Source organism: Stegostoma tigrinum, chromosome 30 (genome assembly GCF_030684315.1).
Source record: "Stegostoma tigrinum isolate sSteTig4 chromosome 30, sSteTig4.hap1, whole genome shotgun sequence".
Lineage (NCBI taxonomy): Eukaryota > Metazoa > Chordata > Chondrichthyes > Orectolobiformes > Stegostomatidae > Stegostoma > Stegostoma tigrinum.
Window position 1 is genome coordinate 19,025,932 of NC_081383.1, and position 25,460 is coordinate 19,051,391.

Genomic DNA, 25,460 nt, shown 5'->3' on the forward strand with positions numbered 1-25,460 from the left:
CAAATTCAGTCACAGTTTGTGATCTGCTTAAATACACAGGTGAAGATTCAATTTCCATGCCAAGTTTTGCATCATGCAATTTTGTTAGTTTTTATCTGTCATGGTTTGGGGAATGAATGATTCAAACTTAGTTGCATATACAACAGTAATTAGTTCAGTTTAGATGTTATTAATCAAATCCCTCCAGTGTGGAAATTGGCCCTTTGACCCAACAAATCCACACCGACCCTCAGAGCATCCCACCCAGATCCATCGCCCTCATCTACACAGAATCTACAGGAGAGAATGTGCAAACTCCACATAGTCACCCAAGCGTAAGATAGAACCTGGGTCCTTGGCACTGTGAGGCAGCAGTGCTAACCACTGAGCCACTGTGCTGATTATTTTTTTTTAATCTTCTTCCCTTTAAATGTTGAAATCCTACAGCAAGCTCACATTTCGACAAGGAGATATGCCCAAAATGAAGTTGCTCACTCATGTAAAGATCAGGAACGGCTATCATGCACTCTCCGCACTGACTGGATCTACAGTTCCAATGTCAAACAATTTATATTCATCCCACCCTTCTTCCAGATGGCTTGTCAATCCTCTTTAGGCAATTTACCTTCACTGCTCCTTGGCGTTCCTCCAGCCAAGGCAGCCGCTGAGAATCTGAATATTCAGGTTGAGATTTCATAAGGGGCCTTTGAAAACCTCTCAGGAGGCGAGCTGAAAAGAACCAGCAGTTTGGAAGGGAAAAATTGTCATGTTAAGAAAGTTGTTAGGATAGAAAAATGTCTTTTTTTTTCTTTCAATAGTTTGAAATGTTAGCCTAGCCACAGCAGTGACTCTGTTTTGCAGTGAAATGTGGCTAAATCAGAAAGTGGTGGACTTGACTTCACTCATAGCTGAGTACAAATTCTAGGCAGGCATTTTCTTTTAAGTGGGATATAGGCATCTCTGAGTACGCCAGCATTTATTGCTTATCTTTAATTGCTCAGAGGGCAGATAAGAATCAACAACATTCCTGGCATCTGGAGTAGCATTTAGGGCTAGACCAGATTTCCTCCCCTAAAGGACATTAGTGAACATTTTTTTTAAAAAATGACAATTGACAGCAATTACATGGTTACCACTAGATTAACTGTTTCCCTCCAGATTTTAATTAGATCTTAATTTAGCCATCCAGCATGATGGGATTCTGAACTTACGCTTTCTAGCTTATTAAATCTAGCAACATTACCACCATAATATCATTTCCCCTACAGAAACAGCCACAGAGAATGCTGGAGAAACTCAACACATCTGGCAGCATCTGTGGAGAGACAAATGGAGTTAACATGTTAAGTCTTGACTTCCCAAGAAGAGACTGGAGGTGCTGCAGTAAGGAGGATAAAATTAAACCAAAGTCCTATTTATCCTTTTAGCTGGCTGTAAAAGATGGCATAGACCTACTTTGAAAAGAGAAGCCTGTTTACTATTTATTTCTTAGTCAACACCTGCTGATTTGGTCAACATCACTATGCTTTCCTTCAGATCATACAGTGTGCAAATGCATACATGCTTGCTACGTTTCCTTTACTCAGAACGGTTACACTTCAAAAGTAGCTCAACGGCTGTAAGATGGTTTGAACACCCTGATGTCTTAGTTTTCAGAGGTGTAATTATTAAATTCCCACATCAGCAACTTCCAAACCCATGAACTCTACCACCTAGAATAACAAAGGGAGACAATATTTGGGAACACCTGCATGTTCCCCTCTAAGACATCCATCCTCCTGACTCGGAAATATATTGCCATTCCTTCACTGTTGCTGGATCAAAATCCTGGGACACCTTTCATAATGATACTATGGGTGTAACTACACCCTAAAGACTGAAGCAACTTAAGCTCACCACCATCTTCTCGAGGGAGGGGTAAGAAACATTTGTTTAACCAGGGACACCCATCCCATGTTGAAGTTCTTTATCTCCAGTGAATCGTATGGATGACTGGATGTTAAATATGCATTCAATCAAAATAAATTTAAATCTTAATGTAGATTTGATATCACATTGTTTTGTCAGTTTTGAAGCAATGAGTCTCATGGTGGTATAGGCTATTTTCAGTAGCTAAAATCAATTATTTGATTTTCTTGTTTCATTACCAAAGGATTTGTTATCTCAGTAAGGTGAAAATAATTACACTCTATTGTGGAGAAGTTGATGTACACAAAATTATCTGAATTACAAAGCTCAAAGTACTCAAGGATAAGAAGATTAGAAATAGTTACAAATTATGCTTTTTGCAGTTTTGACAGGAACATACAAGCTTACATATATATTGCAGGTCAAGGTTGTACACAATTTCAGAACTTGAACACCATCAGCACATTGTTTCTGGAGGAAATTGAACAGAATGGAAAGAATCTGGTCCTCTTGTACCTGTTTTTAGAACAATGAACGTGGGAAATCAATTTTAGGGGGCAATCTCTCTGGCTTAGAATTGCACTGAACCAGAATTGCACTGACTTGCCAAATTGGAAGTCACTGACTTCCATATGCCCAAGGAACATACTCATTTCAATGGGAGGACACTGATATCACCTCCGCTGTTGGTGACTGTTGTCTCAAAATAAAAAGCTGTGGTGGGAAATTCAAAGTTTTCCAACATCATTTCTGGAGAGATTCATGCCTCAGCCTGGGAAGGTTGACTATCCGAATGGAGTCTAGAAGTGTTCAAGAGATGACTGCATGACTATGATGTAGAATCTGCTTGGAGACATGCTATATGTAGTGAAGATAACCAAGTGGATCTATTATGGGATGAAGCTGTAGAGAAAGGGCCAGATGAGCGACAGCAAATTCCACATAGAGAATGAGTGAAATTTGGTATAGCAGTTTTACCAGGAGTCTTTGACATGGAGATATTCCATCCTTTAGGGGAATACATACCAAATACAGTAGTATTTAACTTGGAGAATTGGCTTTAGAGTCAGGTGGTGAATTAAATTAGGACCTGAAAGTAAAACAAAAAGTTAGAGATGAGAAAAGTCATTTGACACAAATGGGACAAGGATGTTAATTGTCAAGCATCATCTAACTGTGCATTCCCCTGGAAATGCCACTACAAATCAGGGTTAACTGGCCAGACATTTAGTACATTCATCTGATGTAGGATTAAAATATTGTTCCCCCTCATGCTGGTATTCTGTTGGATATTCTGAGGGGTGCAAGATGGAAAACTATTTGTAATTGTCCATAATGTGCATGTTTTATACCACTAAATGATTTGTTAGATTAAGTACAATTATTTTCTTGTTTAGAAAATACAATTCAAGTAAAATAATCATGAGAGAGGCCATTTTTAATCTGTTCAATTTGTGTAAAAATTTCAGCGTTCAATTTTCCCTTAACAAAGACCAAATTCAGGATAACAACAACAATACTGTCCAATCTTCTTTATGTTATATGCTTTGGTAGAAATGTCTAGAAATCAATTACATTTTCACTAAATTTGTCCACAAAAGTGTGCCATTTTAACTTAAATATAAATTAAATGGGAACTTTGGAATTCCACAGTGCCATCTGTTGCTTGATGGAAAAAGTCAAAAGGTCTATCTTCATCACTTCATCAGCTCCTCAACATCCACACCCGGTCCTTAGCTTCTGCTCTGATCGGATTTCAGTGGGTTATCATTGAGTAATTGCTCAATCCTCACAGATTTCTTCCTCCCATCCCCACCCCATCCCAGCCACAACCACATTCCAAATGAAGGAATAAATGTTAGAATTACACAGCAATCCGGGCACCAGTTTTAATATCAGAGATAATGGGAACTGCAGATGCTGGAGAATCCAAGATAATAAAATGTGAGGCTGGATGAACACAGCAGGCCCAGCAGCATCTCAGGAGCACAAAAGCTGACGTTTCGGGCCTAGACCCTTCATCAGAGAGGGGGATGGGCTGAGGGCTCTGGAATAAATAGGGAGAGAGGGGGAGGCAGACCGAAGATGGAGAGTAAAGAAGATAGGTGGAGAGAGTATAGGTGGGGAGGTAGGGAGGGGATAGGTCAGTCCAGGGAAGACGGACAGGTCAAGGAGGTGGGATGAGGTTAGTAGGTAGATGGAGGTGCGGCTTGGGGTGGGAGGAAGGGATGGGTGAGAGGAAGAACAGGTTAGGGAGGCAGAGACAGGTTGGACTGGTTTTGGGACGCAGTGGGTGGGGGGGAAGAGCTAGGCTGGTTGTGTGGTGCAGTGGGGGGAGGGGACGAACTGGGCTGGTTTAGGGATGCAGTAGGGGAAGGGGAGATTTTGAAACTGGTGAAGTCCACATTGATACCATTAGGCTGCAGGGTTCCCAGGCGGAATATGAGTTGCTGTTCCTGCAACCTTCGGGTGGCATCATTGTGGCAGTGCAGGAGGCCCATGATGGACATGTCATCTAAAGAATGGGAGGGGGAGTGGAAATGGTTCGCGACTGGGAGGTGCAGTTGTTTGTTGCGAACTGAGCGGAGGTGTTCTGCAAAGCGGTCTCCAAGCCTCCGCTTGGTTTCCCCAATGTAGAGGAAGCCACACCGGGTACAGTGGATGCAGTATACCACATTGGCATTACCCACTTCCTACAGACTAAGTGGGTGGCCGTGGGCACCCACATGGGCCCCAGCTATGCCTGCCTCTTTGTAGGTTACGTGGAACAGTCCCTCTCCCGCACTTACACAGGCCCCAAACCCCACCTCTTCCTCCGGTACATTGATGACTGTATCGGCGCCGCCTCTTGCTCCCCAGAGGAGCTCGAACAGTTCATCCACTTCACCAACACCTTCCACCCCAACCTTCAGTTCACCTGGGCCATCTCCAGCACATCCCTCACCTTCCTGGACCTCTCAGTCTCCATCTCAGGCAACCAGCTTGTAACTGATGTCCATTTCAAGCCCACCGACTCCCACAGCTACCTAGAATACACCTCCTCCCACCCACCCTCCTGCAAAAATTCCATCCCCTATTCCCAATTTCTCCGCCTCCGCCACATCTGCTCCCACGATAAGACATTCCACTCCCGCACATCCCAGATGTCCAAGTTCTTCAAGGACCGCAACTTCCCCCCACAGTGATCGAGAACGCCCTTGACCGCGTCTCCCGTATTTCCTGCAACACATCCCTCATACCCCGCCCCCGCCACAACCACCCAAAGAGGATCCCCCTCGTTCTCACACACCACCCTACCAACCTCCGGATACAACGCATCATCCTCCGACACTTCCGCCATTTACAATCCGACCCCATCACCCAAGACATTTTTCCATCCCCACCCCTGTCTGCTTTCCGGAGAGACCACTCTCTCTGTGACTCCCTTGTTCACTCCACACTGCCCTCCAACGCCACCACACCCGGCACCTTCCCCTGCAACCGCAGGAAATGCTACACTTGCCCCCACACCTCCTCCCTCACCCCTATCCCAGGCTCCAAGATGACATTCCACATTAAGCAGAGGTTCACCTGCACATCTGCCAATGTGGTATACTGCATCCACTGTACCTGGTGTGGCTTCCTCTACATTGGGGAAACCAAGCGGAGGCTTGGAGACCGCTTTGCAGAACACCTCCACTCAGTTCGCAACAAACAACTGCACCTCCCAGTCGCAAACCATTTCCACTCCCCCTCCCATTCTTTAGATGACATATCCATCATGGGCCTCCTGCACTGCCACAATGATGCCACCCGAAGGTTGCAGGAACAGCAACTCATATTCCGCCTGGGAACCCTGCAGCCTAATGGTATCAATGTGGACTTCACCAGTTTCAAAATCTCCCCTTCCCCTACTGCATCCCTAAACCAGCCCAGTTCGTCCCCTCCCCCCACTGCACCACACAACCAGCCTAGCTCTTCCCCCCCACCCACTGTATCCCAAAACCAGTCCAACCTGTCTCTGCCTCCCTAACCTGTTCTTCCTCTCACCCATCCCTTCCTCCCACCCCAAGCCGCACCCCCATCTACCTACTAACCTCATCCCACCTCCTTGACCTGTCCGTCTTCCCTGGACTGACCTATCCCCTCCCTACCTCCCCACCTATACTCTCTCCACCTATCTTCTTTACTCTCCATCTTCGGTCTGCCTCCCCCTCTCTCCCTATTTATTCCAGAACCCTCTCCCCATCCCCCTCTCTGATGAAGGGTCTCGGCCCGAAACGTCAGCTTTTGTGCTCCCGAGATGCTGCTGGGCCTGTTGTGTTCATCCAGCCCCACATTTTATTACCAGTTTTAATATTCAGACTTTTAAAATATGCTGAATTTCTTTTTTTTTGGGAAACCTCGATGAAATTCCTTTAGGTTTCCATGGAAGGTCGTTGCAGGTTCATTAGTAACCCACACAACAGAGGCAAGTTTAGCTTGGAAAAGTGCAATGTAGAGGATCATACTACAATATATCGTGGGTTGGTATTGATGTAACACTTGAAATGAATCCAAATACTCCCAGCCCTTCTAAAAATAGGGGACAACAGAAACATATTCGTATATGTAGAGGGCTATTTTTAAGTGTTTGCCTCAGTTCACGAAACACACAATAAATTCGCCTTCCCTTTAATAACTGGTCTTGCAAAGTGATCAATAACTGTTCCTAGCTGGGCGCCTGCCAGTCTCTTTTTGACAAAGTTTATTAATTTCCAACCAAATAAGTCGTTTAGATCATCCTTTGCCCTCGAATTTCCAAGTCTTTTTAAATCTTGCAGATTAAAGTCATGCTCTTTGTTTAGCCACACGGGGGATTAGGAGAGATTTGCCGCTAGAAAACTTGCGATTTAATCGCACGTTTATCCCTCAATAGTTCGAAAATTGGTGCTGGCTGCGGCTTAGTGCCAGACAAAGCAAGACTTGTGCAGAAAAAAGAACTGATGGAAAAAAATGCTCCCGTTTGTTTCAAGTGAGAGGGATCTCTACAGATTTCCACGGTGTTATTGTTGTCTCCCAAATCCTCCTTTCAATTTGTTTCCATATTTCTCGGCTCCTTTTCAATGGTCAGTGAGAATATTATCTTCACAATGAAAAGGGATCTCGCCGAATCTTCAAATATTGACGACGGTGATGGTGCGGAGTGGAGTGAGCTTTTGTCAAATGGAATTGTTAAATACTCCCCTTTCTAATCTCTCGTTTCACTCCCCGCCCGTCATTCTTCATTGATTGTACTAGTTTTATTTTCCAAAAGTTAACGCCTGTTCTAAAGCTCACACAAGGGATTTTACATTGTGGTAGTTTTAAAAAAAACTTATTTTTAAAAGTTTTAAAGTTCTTAAAAATTTACCCTCCATAACACCCTCCTCTCCCGCATTGAATAATTTATCTAAACTAGTTTTAATATGGTGTTTCATTTGATAAGCCCTTTCTCAAATGGTTTCAAGGTGTTGCCCTGGTTTGAAAGGAAGGTCCACGATTAAGCGAGAGATGTTTATTACAATTTCAATGTTGATTTCTTTTTTAAAGAATTCCTGCTTCAGGAAACGCGTGGATGGATTTTCCCGAGGAACCGAGTAGCGAGGATCTGTATAATTACCTATCAGATTTGGAAGAGCCCAAGATGGACCGGGAGTTTCCTCGCCTCTGTTCTCAGATACAGTTAAATCCCATGGTTGGTCCTTGATTGAATGTGTTGCCGAGTTCTGCACCAAGCTGGACAACATGCTCTCTCAAAAACAGGGGTTTGTAAAAGAAAATGCGGTTTCTCAAAATTATTGACTGTTCGCAGTTTTACAAAGGTGCGTCAGTGCAGCCAAACAATAATTTATCAAATCCACATGCAATATATCAACAGTATTGATGTAAGATTGAAACAGTGTTTGAAGTACCGCAGGATGAAATATTCATCTTGAAGGGAAACTGATGCACTTCGATACGGGATTATCATTTTATCAGCACACTGACTTCAAATAACACAATGCAAATAATAGACTGTCAAATAACTCCAAATCCTGACAATACAGAGCAGATTCTGCAGAGAAAAGACGACTTTCACCGTTGCAATCTGCACTTTGGAGAATTCAACGCTCAGCACTTTTTGCTCGCTTTTGCACTTCAGAACAAAAATGTATCAAACAGGTCGGAAGTGCCAAGCATCCCACACTAACAGAAAGGAAGGAGGGAAGCATTGGGAATCCTGCCTTAAAGCTTGGTGAGAAGTGGATTTGCTAAGGATTTATAGAGGGATTGCAGTTTAGTTAATACTGGGAAAAAGATGTGGGAATGCAGAAGAGTGCTGTCCGCGGAACTGAGGGTTCCGCTTATGTGGAATTTCGGAGGAATTAAAGAAATAGGGAAAAACTAGTCAATTGATGATTTCATATACTGGAGAAAGGAATTTCAAACGGAAGCTATTACTCAATAAACAATCAATGATTGCTGTGCGTATTTAGTATCAAGGACAGAAGATGAAGATCTCTGTGTTTTCTGTAAATCCTCCCAATTACCTGGGATTTCAGAATTCAAACAATTCCATGTTCCAGAGGGTGATGGGGGCAATGTTTTTGAATAAATTTGAAATGTTCGAATGTTGTCGCATGAAACAAACTAGCCCCGATCGAATCGGGCAGACACACGAGCAACAGAAATTAAATATGTTAGCAGTTCCGGACAGCGCACCTTAGTTTGCCGTGAGGGGAAAGTACAATGCAGGTATCGTCCCATAAGACAAGGACTTCAAGCTAACAGGAGTGACGCTCTTTGGGGAAATTCGACTAAGTTTAAAACTTCCATGCCCCAAGTACAACTGATTATTGATCAATTGTTCATTTGAAAACTGAGATTGTTTTTGTTTGAAAAACAAAGATATGATAAGGGTGTGGAGAAAGATGAATATTTCGAGTTAGACGACAGGTGGTCACGATTTCATTGTGTGGTAGAATATAGAAGGGGGGCGATGTGAACGATCCTGCTCCTGTATCTCTGGTCCATTCAGATCTCTTTTATGTTCCATTCTTGTTTTGTATGTGAAATTAAACAGTAACTGGGGCCAACATTGTAGCTTTGGTGATCCCGGGGTTGCAGTTTGTTCGAGACAGAAACACGTTGAGAAACGGCAGCAGCGATTCCCGGACAGATCAGCTTTCACTGGCGATCGAATGGAGGGGAGGATCAACTGGATATCCCCTCGGAGATGGGGAGGGAGGGGTGATCCTTTTTCATTGGCCAGGGTCTGCCGCCCAAGAGCTTACTATTACTGATAAACCGCGGTGGAGTGTCTTATATAAATCGCTGTAGTTTGAGAGGGACTGCACACAGGGGGTTACTGCTACAACGACAGACGAAAGGCTGAGCTCCGGCCCATTGAGCAGCGGAATTAAAGGTTTGATCGAAATCAGATTTCAAAGCCGTCCAGTGAGTTTTTTTCTGTGTTCTGAAGGAGGCTCTGCTTTCTCACCAAAGATGCTGCCAGACCTGCTGAGTTTCTGCAGTCATTTGTGCTTATGTTTCTGATTTCCAGCATCCACAGTTCTTTGTTTCTTTCGTGTTTACATGTTTTTAAATTGGATTTCAAGAGTTCTTTAAGAACTGAAATGGGATCAGAAGTTGTATTGGGGAATGAAACGGGGTGTACTTTAGCTGGGGAGATGTTTGGAAATCCCCATTCTTTCAATCCTATAACACGTTTCTTTCGGTTGCAGATTGGATTTGCTTGGGAAACGTTTATTTGCGGAAGGGGTTATTGCGGGAGCAGCACAGTCCCGCGGGGTTGAAGGTAATTATCTGAACAGCTCCTGTTTTTGTGTTCGCAGTCAATAGAACCCTCTGAGCGTCCCAATGACTACTACTTCGGGATAGTCATGTTGTTAGAAAGAAAGTGTGATCTATGAAGTAGCCCCCAGGGAGATTAAACACACATTTTACTATGTTTAATCAAACAGAGTTCTCCTTTTCCAGATTTTCCTTGGATTTTCACTCCGTGTCTGGTTTCCAAACTGCTTTTGATTCACAGTGTTTAATAGACATTTCCGCTTTAAGTTTGGACGGGCCGGGGTTGAGTTGGGATTCCTGCCACTTTGAATCAAACATGTGAGAACGCAGCGTTTTGATCAGGAGTACAGTACAGTGGCAGATGGTTGGTTTCAACAACGCGCTCTGCACACACTCACCTACACACACACATACACACACCCACCAACACACACATTTACACACACACACTTACACACACACCTACACACACTCACCTACACACACACCTAAACACACACACATCTACACACACTTAAACACACACACCTACATATATACGCATACACACCTACACCTACATGCACTCCTACACACACTTATACTCACACACACCTACACCTACACACACATACTCGACTGTTTAAAAAGTATTTCATCAACCTGTTCAGAGTTGCTACACGCTGTCATTTGACAACAAATGCCCATTGTCAGCAGTTAGGTACGTAAGAAAATTTAAATTGAATTATGTTAAAGAAATTGTCCTTTAAACTAAAGTGATTGGTAGAAGGATTAAACAGAGAGATGAAGATATCAATATTTCATCCAAAGGATTCTGGATCACACTGCCTGAAAATGTGGTGGAGACAGAAACGCCTAGCTCATTGAACACATGCCTGGATAAATACCTGGAGTAGGCCAGGTGCTTTCTGTCAGGAGGCACAGATCAAATTGGCCGAGGACATCCATCCAGCTGTAACATTTTCCTACTTTTTCAAAGTGTTCCAAATATTTGAAAAAGAGAAAGGTGCAGGGGTATGGGGGAGGGAGGAGCGCTGCATTAGTTGCTGGTCAGGTGACATAGAGTCATACAGATGTACTGCACCCAAACAGACCCTTGGCCCAACTTGTCCATGCCCACCAGATGTTCTAAATTAATCTAGCCCCACTTGCCAGCATTTGGCTCATATCCTTCTGAGCCCTGCCTATTCACGTAACCATCCAGATGCCTTTTAAATGTTGTAATTGTACCAGCCTCCACCACTTCCTCTGGCAGCTTATTCCATATGTGAACCATCCTCTAGGTGAAAAAGGTACCCCTTAGGTCCTTTTAAAATCCTTCTCCTCTCACCTTAAACCTATGCCATCTAGTTTTGGACTCCCCTTCCTTGAGAAAAAGACCTTGTCTAGTCACCCTATCCATGCTCCTCATGATGTTATAAACATCTATAAGGTCACCCCTCAGCCTATGACACTCCAGGGAAAATAGCCCCAGCCTAATCAGCCTCTCCCTGTAGCTCAAATCCTCTAACCCCAGCAACATTCTTGTAAATAGTTTCTGAACCCTTTCAAGTTTAACAACATCCGTCCTAGAGCAGGGAGACAAGAATTGAGCACAGTATTCCAAAAGCAGCCTTACCAATGTCCTGTACAATTGCAACTTGACCTCCCAACTCAAAACTCAATGCACTGACCAATAAACGCAAATATATCAAAAGCATCTTTGCTATCTTATCAACCTATGACTCCACTTTCAAGGAACTGTTGACCTGTACTCTGAGGTATCTTTATTAATCAACACTCCCTGGGGCCTTACCATTAAATGTATAAGCCTTGTCCTGGTTTGCCTCAACAAAATGCAACATCTTCCATTTATCTACATTAAAACCCACCTACTGGAGGGTCAGAGGAGACAGGACAGATTGACTGTCCCTTTTCTGTGCTACAAAGCTTCTATGATTCAATGTGAACAAAACCAACCAATTTAACTCCTCCAACCTTGTCCATCATTATTTGAAATAATTAGTTACCTGTATCTTTACACCATTTCCTGTCTTTTATTCCATAGTCCTTTATACCCCTGATGCCAATATCTGTCAATTTAAATTAACTGAGACAAAAATATTGCTTTCCTTAGAGAGGTTCACCCCACTTGCACGAGTAAGTGCTTTTCAATTTCTCTCTGGAATGGCCTTTCTTTGACTTTTAAGCCATGTCCCATCATTTAAGACTTTCTGAAAAGTAGGATTTTTTCCTACCTATCTATCATACCAAAATTCTAAATATCTGAATCAGCCATCCGCTTGGCCTTCAGCTTTGGAGGGAATATAAACCTGGTTTACAAGATCTCTCCCTATTATCTAACAGTTACACCCAAGTGAATTTCTGCCCCAGTTCCTCCCAGACCAATGTATCTTTTCTAAGGTGTACCCAGATTTGTTCAATTCTCCAAATGTGATCTAACTAGGTCTTTGTTTGGTTAGTTGTTAGTACATTAGCCTCTTTGATTTGGTTTTGCCCCTTGTCACCACATTTTATTATTCTCCATACATGGACTGCTCCGTGTCTTTGAGCCCTTCCTGTACCTAGACTTGCTGAATATCACAAATATTCTGGTATAAAACACGAACAGTTCAGTTAATTGTGTTATATTTCAGAGCTGAAAATAAAAATTTTTCATGAAATTTTATGCAATGTTGTAAAGTGATCTGTCCCAGAGCGGAAGATCCTTACATTGATGACAGGGACATAGAAGACTGAGTCCTAATTCATCCTCTATCAAGGGTTTCAGCTATATTTAGTAGGAACAAGTAACATTTCTATTCAATCTTTATCAAAGTGGGAAGAATTAGAATCTAGCTCAAATATATAAATATGTTATAAACAAATAATAATTCAAGTAAATGCATAAGATAATAAATGCATGAGTGAAATGCCTGATTAATACATTCAGGATATTTATATTATTTAAGAGAAAACCTCAAGCAAGTTGCAACTATTTCTATACCATTTTCATTCAGAACTTGCATTGCATCTTTTTGTTGAAGAAAAAAGCTTTTCTTTCAATTTAATCTCCTCATTCTCTTCCTAACCTGATTCTGTGGGCATTTCCTGCATTGTGGTGCAGCTATATAGGTTCTATGCATCTCTTGGTGACACGCCTGTTTAGCTGCTCTTCATACAAAGGCACGGGTAATGAGGATAAACAGGCCTTTCAACTACTGGTACATCACCATTAACATTGGCTTGTCCTCTGCTGAAATCCATGTTTCTATGCTTTCCAGCCAGAACCATTGTATTATAATTAAGATCAGAATTTCTGGCTGCATTCTTCCTTCACTAGTCCATTTCATTGAACCCATACTGCAGCATGTGCCAAGAAAAGGAACATCTGTGACTTTAGTATCAAACAGCATTATCCTTCGGCCATTGTTGTAATGTGGAAAGTCAAGGAAACATGATGAAGGCGGTGAGAATCTAATTGAAACATGCACTATCATATGTTTGACAGCATGATACCATTTCAGCAAAGTGTGTTTACTCAGAAGGGAACCAATAGGAACTGCTTTGTACTTGTAATATTGCTCTGGATGTAACTGGTCATGAAAGTGAGATCACATGGGATCTAGAGAGAGCTAGCTAACTGGAATCAAAATTGGCTCAATGGTAGGGAGCAGATGGTGATGGTTAAAGGTTGTTTCTTGGACTGGAGGCCCTTTAACTATGGTGTGTCACAGTGGCTGGTGCTGGGACCTTTGTTATTTGTTATTTACAGAAATGATCTGGATGTGAATGTACAAGGCATGATTAGTATGTTTGTGGATGATACAAAATTAGGAGGTATGTTGATGACAAAGAAGGTTATCAAAAATTACAGAGGGATCCTGATCAGTTGGGGATGTGGGCTGAGGATTGTCAAATGCAATTCATTACAGATAAGTGTGAACTTTGGAAGTTTGGAAAGTCAAACCAAGGTAAGACTTATACAGTAAACAGTAAGATGCTGTTGAACAGAGAGACCTAGGTGTTCAAATACATTGTTCATTGAAAGCGACATCACAGGTGGACAGGGTGGTGATGAAGGCATTTAGCATTCTGGCCTTCATCGGTGGAGACATTGTGTATAGAATTTGGGATGTTATATTACACTTGTACAAGTCATTGGTGAGGCTGCACTTTGGATACGGTGTACAATTTTGGTCGCCTTCTTATAGGAAAGACATAGTTAAATTAGAAAGTGTGAAAATAAGATTTATGAGGATGTTGCCAGTACTAGCAGGCCTAAATTATAGGGAGAGGTTGGCCAGGACAGAACTTTATTCCTTTGAATGTAGGAGAATGAGGTGTATAAAATCATGAGGGGCATACATAGGGTGAATGCGTGTAGTCTTTTTCCCAGTGATGCAGAGTTGAAAACCAGAGGCATAGATTTAAGATGAGTGGGGAAAGATTTAAGAATAACCTCAGGAGCATGTTCTTCATGCAGAGTGTTGCGTACATGGAGTGGGCTGCCAGAGAAAGTGGTTGAGGTAGGTACAATAGCAGCATTTTAAAAAAAAACACTTGATAGGAACATGGTTGGAAAGAGTTTAGAGGGATATGGACCAAATGCGGTCAATCGGAACTGGCTGCATGGGCAGCATGGCCAGCATGGACCAGTTTGGGTGAAGGGCCTGCTTCCACGCTGTATTATTCTATGACTCTAAGTAATCTAATTTATTTAGTAAGTTAAAGTCACAAAGTATGCTTCATCACTGAGAAGGAAATTTACGTGATTTTGTGAGTCAGTATCCTTTATATCCAAAGCCTCCACTGGGAATTGTTCCTCACTCTTAACCTTATATGTTTGGAACCCATTGCACAAAGCCTTTTGTGGTATATAGTTGTTTGCTGTATTCACCTATCATAATTTTTATCTGGAGACACATACATGACATCTGACATTCATTAGAAATCATCAGTATCATAGAGATGATATGGATGGTATGTAAAATGAAGGCATTATCAAAGTTTTCATGTAGTTTTTAGTTTAGCAAGTGCGGAAATTGCTTTCCTAAGATAGATTGAATGGGAGGATGGTGAGTTTAGGAGTGTGCAAACCTTTGCCTGTTTGCTAAGAGAAGGTGAAGACTTGACTGTTAATGAAATGGTGAGAAATATTAAATTAATGCAAGTCAATGTCTTCTACAGAAGAAAAAATATGAATGTAGTAGATTTTACTCTGCATTCTCTTGAAATTGCTTATATTCATCAACCAGACTTTTTTTTATTACTGGTTTTGGGAGTCTCTCTCCTCTAAGCTACCTATCAAAGAATTCCTTCAAAGGCAAAGTTATATGGCAAGCAGCAAACAATTGTTATTCTATAGATATCATAGCAGGTTTACATTGGAAGTCTCTCTCTTGAGGAACAAGTGTCTGAACTGTAATTGCTCCACACCTAGTTTATATTTCACTAAGAATCTGAAAGCCACATTATCTTCATTATTCTGAGGAGAATGAAGACATCTCAGGAGAAGAGATTGCGGAAGAAGATTTAAGGAGATGGGGCAAGCACTCCTGCCCTCCTTAGCCCAAAAACAGTGTCCTCCAAACATCGGCTTATCAGTTGGATCCCATCCTTTGGTGGCTGGGTTTTCCACGCCCTGGGAAAGGGCTGGGTCCCACTTTAAAAAAAAAATTCCCAAATTCTGAAGAGATAAAATTCATTTAAATATTATCCACAGATTTGCTTCACGAGAGTTTTAGTTTTTGTATCAGGTTTCATATATTTGTTTGCTCAATACCTTTTCCCTATTACCTCCTCATAAATGGCTCAAGCAACTAAATGATTTACTTTTGCTCTTATTTTGTAGGAGTGTGTGAAAAATTTTGTCATTGACAGAACAATCATTAGCAGGCAAAAACTTTATGTAGCTTGGTGAATAATGAGTCTTACCAACCACAGGGCTGCTCTCTCATTAGAGAGAGAAACAACTGTTGATAGTTTAAATTTTTGTCCAAATCTTTTGTTAAATAACTTTTTTTAACAATGGGCTGAAGGAACAGGAAGAAACTAGACTCAGAAAAATATTAGTTCTAAGCAGATTTGCATATCGTTGCATTAGAAATGGATCTGAAAGGAGTTATAAAATTATGTCTCCTGGCATAATGAATCAGCATTAGATTCTCGTGGTGTGACTCACAACTCCACAGTGCTACGCCAAAGTGCCTCACAGCCACTGAAATTACTGCTGCACTGCAGGGAAATGTTGCATCAGCTTTGTGCACAGCAAGGGCTAACAGATTAATGACAAGTAATCAGGTTAGTGATATTACTTGGGGATAAATAATGGCAAAGACATGAGAAAACTTACCCACACTTTTTCGAATGTAACCTCTTTCATGGGATCCATTATACCAGCCCAAAAGGGCAGATAAAGCCTCAGTATAATAATTCTTCTAAATGATAGTACTTCCAGCAGTAAATTTACACAATAGCCTGGACTATGTGGCCAAACCTCTGGAGTGGGCTTAATCATGCCCATCTGGCTCAAGCCTAAGTGTTACTTCGTGTTATTAGCTCAATTGGCAGGACGGTTGATTTACAAGGCAGAGTGATGCCAACAGCATGGATTCAATTCCCATTACTGGCTGAAGTTGCCATGAAAGATTCTTCCTCTCAACCTCACCCCCTGTCTGAGTTGTGATGGCCCTCAGCTTAAACCATCACCGGTTGTTTCTCTCTCCAATGAGAGACCAGCCCTGTGGTTGGTAAGACTCATTATTCACCAAGCTACATAAAGTTTATGCCTGCTAATGAATGTTCTGTCAATGACAAAATTTTTCACATGCTCCTACAAAATAGGAGCAACAGTAAATAATTCAGTTGCTTGAGCCTGATCTCCAGTCAATAAGATCATGGCCAATCTATTTGTGTTTTGAATTGCACATTCCTATCTACTTCTCATAATTTTTGCTTTACTTGCCTAATACGGAACTATGTCCCTCTGCCTTAAAAATATTTAATGACTGTACATCTTGACCAAAGTTCCAAAGCCTCATTAACCTTTGTGAGAAAAGATGTTCTCCTCATCTCTGTCTTTTCAACAATCTGCAGAGATGTAGTGAATTATTGCCTCATAAGAAGTGACTGAGAAAATACCAAACAAGAACATGTTTATATCTTTATCATATATATCTGAAGAATAACTTCATGTTTTTTGAACTTTTCAGGTTTTAATTTGAATTATAAAGAATAAAGCCCACCTCTCTGCATAGCAGTTTCCCACAGAAAATGAACATGGTGTATTATTACAGCGGGAACAGCCATCGTCTGCAAAGTGTGAATTCCCTAGCTGCAGGATTTTACCTGCACCAACAAGTGAATGACCTGTTTCATCGAACAGAGTCAGGACGGCAGCAACCATTTAATCAAACCCGCACAGTGGCTGAATACTTAGCTGGTGAGTGTTCATTATTCTGGCACTGAGTAAGAGTGAAGTTAATTGCACTAGAGACGATGACTGTGACTCAATTATTATGTTGATACTCATGCTTTGCAACTTTTACTAACGAGCCTCAGCTTGGTAATAGGCTCTTGTGGTGCAGTGGTAATGTCTATACCCCTCAGATAGGAGGGCCTGGGTTCAAATCCATCTGTTCCTAGTGTGTGTTATAACCTGCCTGAATAGGTAGTTTCAAAATTTACAAAGATTAGTGATGGAGCTCTTGTGGTACATCTGAATTAGGAAGCCTGGGCTAAAGTTCTACCTGCTCCATAAGTTAGTCATAATATCCCTGCAGAAGCTGATTAAAAATGCCTAAAACTTGATGATAACCAAAGGCATGTTCATACAACGTTTGTACCTTCTGTATTAACTACTCCATTAATATAACTACCAGATAACTAAATCCATTGTCATTTTAATTCATTTTATTAACAATTAAAATTTGGTGTTTTCTAAAATGGACAAGAGTTCTACCTTGTTAATTTTACAATAGGCCTTATTTTCAGTAATTTCATTTGTCCCTCTTTCAACACCACATTCCTCACCATTCCTATATCCCAAACTTTATGATATAATAATCACTGGCTCCTACATGTTCCCCCACTGTCACCTGTTTATTTGTTTCTCTTCATTCCCAACAAATGGGCCCAGTAGTTTCTCTTTTCTTGGTATATTGCTACAAAAGATCTCTAGAACACAATCTAAGAACATGACCATCACTGCCCCTTACACTACCATTACCCGAGTCTGTATATGAGTAATTGATGTCACTGTTATAAATACTCCATGATATTTAGACCTTTCTATAACTTCCATGCAAATTTGTTCCTCTATCCCCTTCCCAGCAGTCATGATGTGGAGGTACCATGTTGGACTGGGGTGCACCAAGTTGAAAGTCACATGACACCAAGTTATAGTCCAACAGGTTTATTTGACATCACAAACTTTCGGAGCGCTGGTCCTTCACCTACAAATAAACCCATGGATTATAACCTGGTGTCATGTGATTTCTGACTTCCTAGGTGTCAGCGATCTATGGAGTAAGCTGAGCGATGTAATTGTTTCCTTATTATTCCCGAGTACTAGTCAAATCAATTCTGTCCTTGAACCCTTTGAACAAACAATCAACTCATGACTTTCATGTGATGCTACTCTTAAAACTTGTTTCTAACGCAGCTGAGATGGAAAATAAGAGGGCCCTTTTGTGGTGCAGCGATAATATCCCTAACCCTGGACTGAGACACCTGGGTTCAAGTCCCAGCTGCTCTAGAGGAATGCAAATAACATCACTGAGCAGATTGATTAGAAAAATAGATTTAGTTTACAAAGAAATGAGTAGGAGGGCTTTTGGCTTGCAGTGGTAGCGTCCCTACCTCTGACACAGAAGTCCTAGGTTCAGGACCCATCTCTGAACAGTGTGATTCAAAAATATCTAGGATCAGAATTAGGCCATTCACCCCTTTGAGCCTGCTCCAACATTCAATATGGCCATGGCTGATCATCCAACTCAGAACTTGTTCCTGCTTTCTCCCCATACCTTTGATCCCTTTGACTCTAAGAACTATTCCCTTCTTGAAAACGTTCAATGTTTTGGCCTCAATTATTTTCTAAGACAGATAATTTCACATGTTCACCCCGCCCTGGGTGAAGAAATTTCACCTCCTAACTGTTAATTATAGTGGGGTAATGAGTATGGTATTGCATTATGAACATAGATGTCTGGAGTTCAACTCTTAAGAATCTCTCAATTTACTTGAACAAATTGGGTAATTTTTGGGCTTGCACCAGAATTATCTTCATGGAGCTTATAAAGCTTGTTAGGTTCGCCAAGAAACTTCTCAAAGGAAAAGGTTTTGCCAAGGAGAATTCTTGTCAGATCTGGCCAACACTTAATTCTACTTCACAAGAAATTGATGAGTTTTAACATGTTTGCAGTGGTCTGGATGCAACTTAAGCATAAAAAATTTATTAGAAGGTAGACTACTCCTAACCACATGCATCAATTAGGGAAAGGCAACCAATACCAATGTTATCCATATTCTGACAACAGTTCCTTAAAAAAAATTATAAAGCCATTTTCTTTGTTCTTTAAAAATGTAGAACAGTGCCAAACCTGTTCAGAAAAACACTGAATATTTCAGACTTAATTTAGTTAAACTGACATTTATTATTATTTTGAAGAAATAATCCTAGAAGCGAGATATGGCAGCCGTCATCAGAAACAGAGACGGAGTAGAACAGCCTTTACAACTGAGCAGCTGGAGGTATTGGAGCAAGCTTTTCAGAAAACACACTACCCTGACGTGGAGATGAGGGAGAGGCTTGCAATGTATGTCGACCTTCCAGAGGCAAGAATTCAGGTATATTTAGAGGTGGTCAGAGACTACAGTATGGTTGCTATAGTAGCCGTGGACCAACCTACCAGATGGATGATTGTTCAACTGAGTACAAGATTGCCCATTACTGAAACTGGTCATCGTTGGGCAAGAACATTGCCAGTTTCTGCCACACCCCCACAAGATGCAGGATTGAAATGATGAACTGTGTCCCAAATTAGTCTGGAATGTGCCACGATGATGTGGTGAGGCTGGTGTGCACCCGATGCCAACTTCCATTGCTGGGAGGGTTGTGTGAAGGAAGAGGCTGTGGGCGTGAATGCCGAGGGAGGGGCAGACTGGGATGTTAGGAAATGCTTGACAAGGTGGAGGCTCAGAGAAGTAGGCAGTGAGCTGCAGCTGCCAAGTACCTGCTCAGGCTCTCGTGTCGGGAACTATCATTGTCTAGTTTCGCTCTGACATGTGGGAGAAAAGGTAATTGCATATAAATGAGATGAAATTAGGAAAAATAAGGATGTAAATAGATACAAATAGGCCTCTCTGCTCACTGGTGAGATTCTCAGCTCACCATTCAAATCTTGGATGGAAAATCAGACCTTTTTTTCTTTAACATAGAAAATCTAATTTTACTAATCATGTCATATTTTCCTAACTGACCTGCGATTGCCCATATCATCCAATCGCGGGGACAACTCAACGCTATGTGTCCAATTTTGGGCACCATACTATACGAAGAATATGAAGGCATGGGAGAGATCACTGAAAATATTTTTGAGAATGATTCTAGGGAGAACAGGCTTCAATTACATAGTTAGACAGAGGAGTTGGACGCTTTAGAAAGGAAAAGACTGATTAGAAATTTGTTAAATGTACTCAAAATTATGAGAAAGTAGGCAGGGAGAAACTATTGATGGATGTGCAAAAGATAAACGGAATACAAAAGATGACATTAAGAAAAACTTCTCCACACAGTGTGTAGTTAAGATCTGGAATGCACTGCAAGTAAGTGTGGGGTGGAAGAAGAGCCCATCATAGCTTTTAATGCAAATTTGGATAATTATTTGAAGAGAAATCATTTTCAGCACTGGGCGAGGGATGGAGAAATTGAACTGAGTTGCCCTTGTAGAAAACCAACACAGATACAGCCCCTTAGCTGAATTATGACTCTATATTTCGTCTGTCAAACTTTTGGTACATTCAAATACTTTGGAAGCTGAAGGTGTAGATTTCTCATTGGTGAGTCTACATCATTGCAGTAGTTTTTCAGGTTTGATTATTTGTAAATTTAATGCCTTTAAAATGGCCCTGTCTACTCCAAGCCAGTTGCTACAACGACGTCACCTGAACTCGCGCGTTAAAGAAAATGATTATACATTTGTAGTTTTCTCAGAAAAATGGACTAAATCTCATCCATAACACAGAAACAAAAAAAAGAATGACAACCCAAATAGTGGAAAAATGGAACTTGACAATTTTGTCATTTTATGTCAGTGAACTAGACAGATAAATTGTCATGGACAAAACTTTGGAAAAAGCCTTTGAATCATTAAATTAAAGTGGAATTTGATGTTTTGTCAGTCACCATAAATCTGTAGTTCTAGATATGTTTGATCGGAATTATGCATAAGGATTGTTATTTATTGTCTGGGATCTGCTACTTTAGAGAAATCGTGATCTATGCTCTTGTAATTTTCTGATAAGCCTGTAAATACTGTTTGGAAAAGAGAAATGGAGAGCTTTTGAAAAATATCTGCAATCTTTACCTATTATACAAAATGCATCTCCCAGTGCCATTAAAATTCATTTGGTTATATACACCTTTAAATTGGTGGCATAAAAATGTGCTTCCCAAGGACTTAATTATTGGTAATACACATAAGGATGATAATTTTTTTGATATGTTGTAGAGGTAGTTCAGGTTCTGACAGTGGTCTGCGAGGAACTAAGGCAGGGGAGTTTTGTTTAATTATGGAGCTTTGGAGACCAGCAATGAGACACAAGTGACGTCTGACCAAGAGGAGCAATAAGAATCAATGAGGGTCCAGGCAGTAGTGTCTAAGCAAAGTCAAGCCTGAAGAACGTAGTTTAAACAGACTCAACTGAACATGAGGACACAAACTATTCATGCTCAAAGCAATGGTCCAAAGCAGTAGACTATTTACTTCTGCAGTAAATACTGGTCTGATTGGGTTCTTGAAAAAGGAAGTGTTTTCATTTCCTAAATCACCAAGAATCTCAGTGAGTTGTGACTGTTTCTGCATTGTACAAATGTGCTTTGTAGACCTAAAACAACTATTGGAAACATATAAACTTTCTATTGAATACGTCTATGTCTTTTAAACAGAAATACTAATTACTCACCTAATTTAGGTATGGTTCAAAAATAGACGAGCCAAGTATCGCAAGCACCAACGCAGTTCAGAGAGGGATGAGTATCTGATGGATGAAAGTCAATGGATGAAGAACGGTGACAGAAGAGAAAGGAAGATCAAATTGGAAAAAGAAAAACCTCACATCCAACAAAAAGACTCGGAATTCTGTAGCTCTATTAGTACCACATCAACATCAGTAATTAGATCTCTGGCTACAGATCTGGCCAGCAGAGAAAAACCAGCAAAGCATGTTGTTACAGCAGGCATGGGTAAGAAGCTTGGTTTCAGATTCTCTCCAACTATGTTCTTTGTGTGTGATCTGTGTAAGAATAGTCAATAGGTATAGCATGCAATTACAACAAACAGTTATCTTTCTTCATGAAGCCATATAGTTTTTACAGCATGGAAAGAGGCCCTTTGGCCCATTGTACCTGTACCAGACAGAAAACATCCATCTTTTTTAATCCCATTTTCCAGCATTTGGCCTGTAACCTGTTTTCTGTTGCACAAATTTCAATAATAATTTTGCTTGACTATTTTATGGCTTTTGATGTTACGTGTTGCCAGATATCTTATGGAAAGCTGACAGGAAATCACATCTTTCGAGAAAGGGAACATATGAGCCAAAAATGATAAAACTTGATTGAAATCCACTGAAAACAATTTTAGATTTGTTAGGTTTAGTTGCGTAGAAATTGGCCCATTTTATGGGAATAAAATGAGCACAACAAGGCACAGTTTTTAGGACCATCAATCTGTGCTGCAAAGGTATCTGAAAAATGTCTTACCAAAATGAAGTTATATTATTTGCTAGGCGTTGAGCTGTCTTAAAACCTACTGGGTCTCCTAAATTTGTAAGTGAGATACCTTACGCTTGTTCTAGGCTATCTTGCTGAAGTTGGTCAGTGATGAATGGGAAAGCTGTTAGGCCTGGCCAGTTCAGGGTCTTTTAAGTTAAAATATTCAAATATTTACAAAAAACCTTTTGAGATCAAGGAAGGGTATTACCTCACTCTCAACCCCTGAAGTGAGGTAAGTTTCAAATTAATCTGCTATCAATGGAAGTTAGATAGTGTACATGAGTTATGACAAAAGATCTAAACTTTACTGATTTTTTAAAGGTTTCACTTGAATATGTGGAGAACTTCTTGAATGAATACACGACTAAGAAAATAATATGACAAATCTGATGTGACTACAAAAGCAGTATGTATCCCGGGTTACGGATGATGCTTAATACTAGTTGGAATGTAGGACTCCTTCCGTTATGCTTTTTTTTTGCTTTATCTAATATCCTGAAGACCATCAGGAGGCCATATGCAAGCTTTATCTGTAGAGATTAAAATAAAAACATGTACATCTATTTAGACCAGGCAAAAATTCAGTTCAATTTGGTTCCTAAATTTAATGGCAGTCCTTTAGCATGAAGCTATTGTAGCAAGGGGGTAGGCTGTGAAATCTCATTTCAAACAGCTTCCAGGATCACCCAGAAGAAACCCCCCCAAGGCAGTTAGTGGCCAGAACATCAGCACAGATTGGACATAGGTCTCTGTGCTGCTAGGTTGGTTATCATTGCACACATTTGCATGGAAAACGGATACAATAACATTGAACTTAAATTCCACTAAAGTCTATAGAACGCGCAAGCTTAATAAAACTAAAAGGGTGATGTTATCATTTGATGCTAACCTTTTTAAACAAAGTCTACCTTATACGAAATGTGAATGGATTATGTTAGTAGATTGAACCCAGCCACACTCACGTATTTTCCACTAAGTACCAGGAAACTGAAATTGGAGGTGGGAACTACTGGCTATTTGTTTCCTCCTTTCCATTTAGGGGAACTCTGCAACTTCACTTGCAAAGAGGACAGCTTCTCTGCAAGAGAAGAGTAGAATTTTTCCTAAACTGCCTAAATTAATTATTTTATAATTACTAACTAATTCTAATAATGTTGAAAATTGTGGCTTTCCCTTGAAACTTTCCTCACGACTTTTTTAAGAATTATGGAGATGGGTTTCGCATTAACCTCTGCGTTTTTTCTGAGGACAGAACATTTTGATTGTCTGCACTTCAATTGTATGTCCTTTTAAAAATGATTTTATCCTCTGAATAATGTTTACTGCAGGTCCCATTGCAAAGCTTGGACTAATTGACGAAAACATCAACAATCAGATGCCTGAATATTGTACCATGCAACAATATACTGCAACTCTGCATGATCAAATTCAACATCACATAGCTTTGGCAAGTTTCTTCCTGCCAGAATCTCACTATGGAATCCATGTCCCAAATCTGAATGTAAATCAGGTGTCCGCACTGTACCCCTCATACTACCAGAGGGTTGCTCATACATTGGAAGCTTGTCCCAACTCACTCATTCACCACTCTCATAAATTGTCAGACTTGATCCCAAAACCCAATAGTATGGGGATCATGAGACATGCCAAACAAAAGGCAAATTTGTTGGGCCTTAGTCTCCAAAATTAAAGAGAGTTTGTATTAATCACTGAATTTATGGATGGTTATGATTTTGTATAGTGAAAAAATGAACAAAAATAAAGTGAGTTTACATTGAAATCTAGTTTTTTTTATTTTACTAATACCTCACAATGATCACCGACAAAAAAGATAAGTAACCTTTCATAAAAGCATGTGTATTTTTTAAATTCAAACTCCCCATTAAAGAAGTATAACATGAATAAATATCACTTAAAAGAACGGCCACTATTTAGGCTGCTCCACAGAAATATCTGCATGATTTAAGAAACATTTGAATGAAAGATGTAAAAATTGATATGTTGTCAATGGGGCCAATTCTTTTGCAAGACAGCTGCTGTACTTCTACTGGGAGAGCAGTGGAAAGAGGGGCCAGGGAGAGGCCATTTAAGCAGGTTTCAGCCTTCTGCCAAAACATTTCTAATGGGATGGGGGGAGACAAATCTCTACACAATCCAAGCATGGACAAATGTGTAGTGGCAGAGGGGCAAGTGAACTCCCAGCCCAGAATTTCCACAGCAGGCAAGTTATTGGTGGCCAACACTCAGGGTGGAGCTCTGGTGTAGTAACCCATCCACTGGCAGGAGTCAAACCCATCTGGAGCTGCCGTCCAAGGATTTGACCTAAACCTCTGCACAGGAAACTATTTTGTGGTCACCTCCCAACATGCTAACCAAAGCCACAGTTTGCAGACCATCCATCTTTGCAGGCACTTGAGATGCGCCCCAATATCATAAGTACTCAATTTAATTAGTTAAGATTAGGAAACCTCTCCTGAACCAAACGACACTGTCAAGGACATCATTGAGATCCTAGAGGTTATATCTTGACATGTCCTATAGGTGATGCCTCGACAGATTTTTGGCCTCATCATCCATATCACTCAGTGTAACATTTAAAGCAATCAAATACAATGCAATTAAATATAAATTAACCAGTCCTCTAGTTTGGATTTTATTTCTGAGTTCTAAGCTGCCAGGTACAGCTGCTATGCAAATATTTAATAAAAGCTTTAAACTCTGTGTTCTCCTTTGTGAACTGGTTGTTGACCACAAGAATTGAAGTTCCTTCATCGCTCTAGAAACTTTACATATTTTATTTCAG

At 40.7% G+C, this 25,460-nt stretch overlaps 1 protein-coding gene across 2 annotated transcripts; it reads left to right on the forward strand.

Annotated features, from left to right (window-relative positions):
• The first annotated feature begins 9,179 nt into the window (after window positions 1–9,179).
• On the forward strand, window positions 9,180–24,390 carry LOC125465980 (diencephalon/mesencephalon homeobox protein 1-B-like). Of its 2 annotated transcripts, none has more exons than XM_048560036.2 (6): window positions 9,180–9,292; window positions 9,612–9,685; window positions 16,875–17,104; window positions 19,331–19,509; window positions 21,856–22,126; window positions 22,979–24,390. In XM_048560036.2, the coding sequence occupies exons 3-6, from the start codon at window positions 16,936–16,938 to the stop codon at window positions 22,987–22,989; spliced, it is 630 nt and encodes a 209-aa protein (XP_048415993.1). In that variant the 5' UTR covers window positions 9,180–9,292; window positions 9,612–9,685; window positions 16,875–16,935; the 3' UTR covers window positions 22,990–24,390. The 2 variants fall into 2 exon arrangements, with proteins under 2 accessions (XP_048415993.1, XP_048415992.1); XM_048560035.2 differs by having other exon boundaries at window positions 23,986–24,390.
• The last annotated feature ends 1,070 nt before the right edge of the window (window positions 24,391–25,460 follow it).

What these genes read in the sequence shown, in the direction of transcription:
- LOC125465980 (XM_048560035.2), top strand. Translation starts at nt 16,936, where the DNA reads ATGAACATGGTGTATTATTACAGCGGGAACAGCCATCGTCTGCAAAGT. An exon ending in AGTGGCTGAATACTTAGCTG is followed by an intron (nt 17,105 to 19,330) that starts GTGAGTGTTCAT and finishes ATTATTTTGAAG; the next exon opens with AAATAATCCTAGAAGCGAGA. An exon ending in TTCCAGAGGCAAGAATTCAG is followed by an intron (nt 19,510 to 21,855) that starts GTATATTTAGAG and finishes CACCTAATTTAG; the next exon opens with GTATGGTTCAAAAATAGACG.